General features: G+C 31.8%; 1 protein-coding gene across 1 annotated transcript; it reads left to right on the top strand.

Annotated features, from left to right (window-relative positions):
- Positions 1 to 5,105: 5,105 nt before the first annotated feature.
- On the top strand, positions 5,106 to 6,598 carry TRIADDRAFT_57965 (uncharacterized protein; the record flags this gene model as incomplete). The annotated part of the gene is made up of 3 exons (XM_002114263.1): positions 5,106 to 5,307; positions 5,633 to 5,787; positions 6,425 to 6,598. The coding sequence occupies 3 exons, from the start codon at positions 5,106 to 5,108 to the stop codon at positions 6,596 to 6,598; spliced, it is 531 nt and encodes a 176-aa protein (XP_002114299.1).
- Positions 6,599 to 7,496: the final 898 nt, after the last annotated feature.

Below are 7,496 nucleotides of genomic sequence, written 5' to 3'. Positions count from 1 at the left end.
ACAAAATTAATTATTATTTTCTCTAATTGATGCTAGAACTGCCCTTAAAGGAGCCATCGTTTTATTACCATTACTCGGAGTTGGCTGGATATTAGGAAGTTTGACTATTATAAGTGATAGCGTAGCATTACAATATATCTTTGCTATAACCAATTCATTACAGGCAAGCTACATTTCGATATTTGATATGCTATTAGGACAATTGTAGGAAAATTCTTGATTTAAAACCATCAAATTTAATTCTGTGCTATTTAGGGATTCATAATATTTGTATTCCACTGTGCCAGAAATTATCAAGTATATAAATTAATTTTAATCCGTTTACTTCTTTAGGAATGACTCCAATATTTTTACCTTTGCTGTACTCTAATATTAATTCCTGTTTTATTCTCTACACACACAGTTACGAGATGCCTTTGATTCTGCAAGTAAGAAAAGTCGACGAGAAACGCAAAGTAAAAGTAGAAGGCCAACAAATCCGTATGTATACGAATTTCTGTAGTGAGATATTTCCTGTATGGGCTAATTTCCTATAGGTCTATTTTCCACCTACCTTAAATTACTGGTAATTGATAATATTCCAATCTGTAAATTGTTCTATTAATTCCGATAGGAGTCAAAGTAATAAGAAATCTGACAGTCAACCCAAATCATCATCTAATTACTCAACCTCTCACTCACCACAGACAAAAAGGTAAAGATTAATAGTTGTCTTTCATGCTAAACTATAGAGCTTTGTTATGCACTCAAGTTTATTTTAACTCTAAAAACAAGTAAAGTTATGGTCATGTCTCGTAAATAACTCTTTTAGTAATGTAGAAATTGATGAAATAACATCATTTCATATTAAATTAATTCATTGAGCGTATCTCGTACTAAACTTCTTGCTTTTGCCAATGTAAATTAGGAGAGCTGTAACCTTTTCATCAACATTAGATGATGAACCAGTTCAAGAATCGCAATTACATAAATCTAAAATCACTAACATGATGCAAAAAATCAAGCAAACAAATGTAATTTTATTGACGTTACTTAATTAAATTAGCTCCATAAAACCGATGATTTATTGCGATACAGTCTTATCTATAAACAATTAACTGAGTTTCAATTAATAGTTAGAAAAATATTTTGCCAAAATAAAAAATTTCCTTATCTGAACTTTGATTTTCCTAACTCTAAATTAATCTTTTATGTAGCTTATCTATATACAGTTAACTGAGTTTAATTAATGGTTAGAATAATATTTTGAAATAATTGAAAATTTCCTTTTGTTGAATTTTGATTTTCACAATTCCAAATTAATCCTTTGTATAGCCTACATCCAATGTCCAATTTTTATCAAAGCGACAAATCAAAGAGGAATTGCAAGAATCAGACATTGAAATTAGCATAAGCAGAGATGAAAGTGATAGTAAAATGGATATCACTAACGATCAATTATCGGAGTCATTAGAGACGATTGATATCGTTAAGGTTGTATACCGACATTAAAGGATGATTTTAAATGAGAATTTGAAACTTTAAAGATACTAATGTTAGCCCATCAATATTTCTACTAAATTTAGAATGGAACTTTGAATGAAGTACCAGTGGCTGATAATAAAATCGAGGTTTGCAAGACATGATAATGGTCTTAACTTTTTTCTAGCTAAAGTTCTCTACCTACATTTCATCTAATTGAGGCCATTCTTGATGCCATCCTATCTTTACTTACATTAGGGGAAAGTCTTGAATCACCAAAATCAACTTCAACAGAATGATGATTCAAAAGTAGAAAAGGATAAACCAACAGTTTCAGTCATAGTACCAAAACGAAAATCTTCATTAAAGCGGATTAAACTAAGTTCAGCTAAAGTAGAAGAGAAGAAATCTGTAACACCAGCAGCCACAGCTAAAAATGACCCAATATCTAATAAACGGATAGAACCAAAGGGCCAATCTCAAGCCGATGATAATGGAAAACAAGCTCTGAAATCGAGTAAGCCTTTACATAGCCAGCAACTACAACCACCTAGAAGAGTCTCTTCGCTGAAGAAGAAGAAATTGAATCATGAGGAAGAATCGGCATCGGAGGAAAAACAAAGTCGAACTACAACAACTCAGGACTACAAATCTGATAGGACTAATGTTAGTCCTGTTAGATCTCAAGAAAAGCAGAAATCGATAATTCCTCAAGATCACAAATACAATAGAGCTACATCTGAAGAAAAGCAAAATTCGACTGCAACTGCAGCTTATAAATCCAACAAGATCAATATTAATACAACAGCGTTGAAAGAGAAGCAGAATTTGGCTGCCGCTCAAGATTCTAAATCAAACAAGGCCAATATTAACGAAGCCCGTTTAAGGACGGCAAGTACTTCATTAATCGGCAATAAAGCCACTCAACTAAATTCAACTGCTACTCAAGATTCTAAATCAAATAAGAGTAATATTAACGAAATCCGTTTAAGAGCAGCAACTACTTCGTCAATTGGTCGTAAAACTAGCCAGGAAGAAAGGAAAACTATTCCACTACCAAAAGATAGTTGCTACAGTTATGATGAGAAGAAAATTTACGTTGGAGGATTGAGTATGAATACCAACGAATCCAAATTAACCGAATATTTTAATCAATTTGGTCAAGTTTTTAAAATAGATAAGGTTAAGAAGCGATTAGACAAAGTTATTGGTACTATCCAATCCTTTACTACTATTGAATTTAAAAGTGCCGATCCACTTCAACGTATTTTAGTAACAAAATCACACACAATCGATTATAAAATGATCCAAGTACTGCCGGCTATTAAAGCAATGGTGTCCATTAAGCCATCGAGGAAGATTGCCATTATCGGTTTTGCAGCCACCACATCAGAAAAGGAAATAAAGCGTGTCTTTAGTCAGTATGGACGCATAAAAACAGCAGAAATGCAATGGCAGGAACATGATATGGGCACATGTTATTTGACTTTTGATCAAGAATCCAGTGCAGCTAAAGCTACGGAGATGGTCTATTCAAAGTTAGGATTATCGACTGTTCTTGTTATACCCATACCTGATGATCCTCAAACTCAGCAACAAGATAATCAGTCCAGTGATGATGAAGTTATGGTGTAAGATTTACCACGATACGGGTAGAACCCACATTAAGTAACGAAAATGCTAGCTATATAATACGAAGATGAATAACACCTTAATTGATATTATTTATTATGCGATCAAGCAATAAGATAATTAGGTGACGAAGTTTTGATGTTGGACATGGATACGAACAAGTCGTTAGAGCATTCTGTGTTTAACTTCCACTATAATCATTAACAGCAATATGATGAATGTTTAACACGCGATAAAGGAATAACTATAGTTGAAAGCTACTAAAATGCCTACTCTTAATGAAGGTTACCTATAGCCCTTGTCATGATCATATCGCATGATAATTGTAATTAATATTACAATAAAAGCTGATCAGAGTTACGGATTAAAATTTAAATCCCGTAACATTAATTGATGATATAATTTGTCTTATCACTTGTCCATAGAAGTTAATTATGAATAGCACACAAGACAATTATATCATTTACTTTCTAAGGATAATGATGAAATTTTAGTAAATACCAATTTGTAAGAAATCGAATCTACTAAAATACTTCTTCTCATTATCCTGTCTGGAGTAACTCTTACTCATATGTAAAGTATACATATCTAAAATAAAAATATATTTATTACATTACAATAAAATAATGATAGATATAAAATAAATATTTATAATTTGTGATAACAAATAATCCAATAATTAGATAATATTTATGATTTATTTAAAGTTACGAAATATTATGAAGCGGCTAATTATATAGTATTATAATAATATCTATTGTAGCTCCAATTTGGCTAGGTAAAGCATCTTCACTTTCATATAACACATAAACCTACAGACTCATGTGTATTAATAACTAGTTTTAACAATCTGAAGGGGATGCTAATTAATGTCTTCAATTTATATCGTAAATGAATGGAATTTTTCTACGTATTTTAACAGTAAAAGAATAAAGTTACTTGTTACTAGCCAACTATAATCATCAATAATGTAATCATTAGAATATGCAAAAATTTATTTGTCATGGTATTCTTATCATTTTGTTACGGGTAATAGATTAAAAGGTTATTTAATACCGTTCGATCGGCGATATAATAACTATAGAATATCAACGAATGGCTTTTGCAATTTTTGCAATTTTTCGATGCTCTGTACTCTTGTTATAATTGATATAACATACGTAAAGTAGAAGTCGATTTTTTGCTAATACCATCACGGCCAATCGGAGGTGAGAGGGAAAAACTATGGATTCTTATATTGCAATTGTGTAGTCTCCAATTAAACTTAACCTTCAACCGAAGTACACGCTATAGTTAAAACAAACAAAAAGATACAAATATAATCATACAGTGAGAAGGCCATCTTATTATTGATCACTCGAAGGTTTATTGCAGGCTTAAAGAAATATTTTGCTGGCGGAAATATTCATTTTCTCTAGAATCCAAGTACAGTAAAGTGCAAATATTCATCTTAACACACAGATTGTGCCTACAGTAGCTGGATTGTAAAGTTGATGCTAATACTCGTCAAATCTATTGATTCAGAAATGCAATCATTTAAACAAATTGATTATAATTGATTTTCCCTGCTCAGTGGGACATGCTAAACTCCTGTTTTAATGGCCGGCAAGTTACTATGCCGGTAGATTATCTACTCTAGTGCGTAAATCATGCCATACTTTCCAGTCATCATAGTTAGTCCATGATACTTTCATCGCGACCGCTGGGATTGCTGTTTACTGTTATTCATCACCATATTCATCTGTGGTTATTCTTGTTGATACAGTTCTCCTACAGGAATTAACTTAGTTTAATCCTTCTCATCCTTTTCTCTTTCTTCTCGATAAGTAAAAATAATTTGCATCTGAATGCAATTTAGTATCGTCTAAAACATCGTGTCTATCGGTACTTTCTGTGAGACGACATAACTAACGTTTATTAACGCCTCATCGAGACTTTAAAAGCTAGCAAGTTATACTTTAAGTATTTTGTCCTCTTTTCACCGTCCAAATAATTGCACCCTAGGCATTTCGATGACTCTTTTTGTAGCCCTTATCGATGAAATAACAATAAGTGGTAGTGTTGGCTTGTCAGTTCATGGGCTCTATCGAGTCATAACCGAACGTACAATATTTGCCATGCCAAAAACATCTATAGGTCTGTATCCGAATGTAGAAGGATCGTACTTTTTACTACGATTGAAAGGTAGACTGGGCATATATTTAGGCCTTACAGGTGAATGTTATAAGTTTATCTTATTGATATTTGATAAGACTTTGGATAGAATAGTCTCAAAAATGATAAGTGTTTAATAGTGTTCTCGAAACAAATTCACTTGGCTGCAGTGATCAGATTGCATATATGATGCGTTAAATAGATATACATTCTATGCCTATAAAATTATATTATATATCAGAACCGAGACAAGCAAAAACAGCGATTACGATAGGAGAAAATCGATGTTATTTTAAAAATTAATATTAGATCCAATCATTTAATTCCAATATTACTATACAAAACGATAGCCTTCCTTAGTAAAACTTTCTATTTTCGTTAATAGAGAATAGATTAAAAGGTAAAGATGTTTATTTTGCTGCAATAGCTACCCACTATATTCGATCACAAGATATCTGCGAATTAGAAGAGAAATTTATTAGTCAAGATAATATTACGGATCGTATAAATCGAGAAATTCTAAATCAATATCACATGAAGGTAAGTTAATCAATAATGAAAGAGTATCAACACTAGAATAACGATTTGCGTAAGCTAGGAACAGTAAAAACTGTAACGTAAATAGTGCTATGGTAGACTTATATTTACGTTATGCAGAATATGCTAACAAGCCGATTTAGAATACGTAAAGTTTAATAAGTCATGCTCAGACAATTCCATATCATACCATATTAATAAATTAAGCCAAATCTTTACTTGTATAGTTAGTCATAACTGCAGTTTTTACTCCATAGCAAATGACAATATTATCTTTTGCATTCCCTTCGTCTTATATTTTTTAAGATTAACTCATTGACTAAGGCCATACTTGTTTTATCACTCCATAACGAATATTAATAAAATCAATTTCATCGTTACTTGGTAAAATATAGTATAAAGGTGGAGAGTTTTCTTTCCAAGTATATAAATACAATCAATAAGTGCTTTAATGGAAAAACTATAGAAGAAATCTTTACTCTACTAGAAGAAGATGGTTCAGAGTGGACTAAAATTGCCTCAAACATTATCGTAAATTAACTCCTACTGTATTAAAAGTCGCCATTCGTACTTTACAAAAAAGAGCTACAGCATCTTGCTTAGCTGATGTTTTGTTAATAGAACACCGTATCACTCAGAGAATGACGGAGACCAAAGATTTTATGAAGGAGCTAAAGCTGTATTAATCGATCGTGACCATAACCCAAAATGGGATCCTGCCACGCTTGAAGAGGTCACTGATGAAAATATCAACGCTCAATTTAAGCCAAGTGATGATGGAGATCTGATATTGCCCAGGCAGCAATTCTTGTAATTCTCTAATACGTGTATAAATAAAATCTAGTATCATTCTTTAGTATACATCATCGAAAGAGTGAATATTTTAACTTATCTACATTCGCATTACTAACATAACTGTTGTTATTCTATCTTATTATCATCTTTTTCAAGACGTTAAGTGATAGAAGAATTTATGAATCCAGGTATAATCTGAGGCTAAATACAAGGCGTAATTGATAATGGATATACACGTATATGAATTACTAGTCATTAAGGTTACCAATACGAGTCGGCCAATACCGCGTAATATAAGAAATTCTAATGAAATTTTATTTAATATAACAGGTCTGCCAACAGATATTAATCACTGCACTTTTGTTAAATGTTTTCAATAGTGATAATACTTCAATAATCATAGATTCAAGAAGTGGAAATGTGATTATAATTTTTAATAACTGCAGCTTTAGCAATTAGCAATACTTTTATTTACTCAAATTTATTTAATAACAAGTACTTATTCGTAGAGTGCAATAGTAATCTATCTCGACCGCCGTTTTGTCGGATGAAATGTTTGTATTGTTTAGGTTTGCTTCATATATTCTTATATGTTCTTACGTGCATAGACGTATACTAATTGTAAACTAGCATTAAAATCTTGAAATAGTGCTAATATTTACTAGTATACGCTTAACAGCAAATTTTCTATATTTATCTCGAGGAAAATAATACTGCTCTCATGACGGAGGGTTCAAAGAATCTTTGGATGTGGAATCTTTAGATGTTTCACAATAATTACACCAGGGGTTTACTAGAAAGAGGAATATTTATTGTAGAGAATAAATAAGCTACAGCGTGGCGGTTACAGGTAGATCAGCGGATAATCTGTTGTGAAGTAAAGAGTGTAGATACTAACACTTACAAGTGCAACTAAC

This window comes from Trichoplax adhaerens, genomic scaffold, assembly GCF_000150275.1.
Source record: "Trichoplax adhaerens TRIADscaffold_7 genomic scaffold, whole genome shotgun sequence".
NCBI lineage: Eukaryota > Metazoa > Placozoa > Uniplacotomia > Trichoplacea > Trichoplacidae > Trichoplax > Trichoplax adhaerens.
This window is presented reverse-complemented; position numbering and strand designations above follow the sequence as displayed.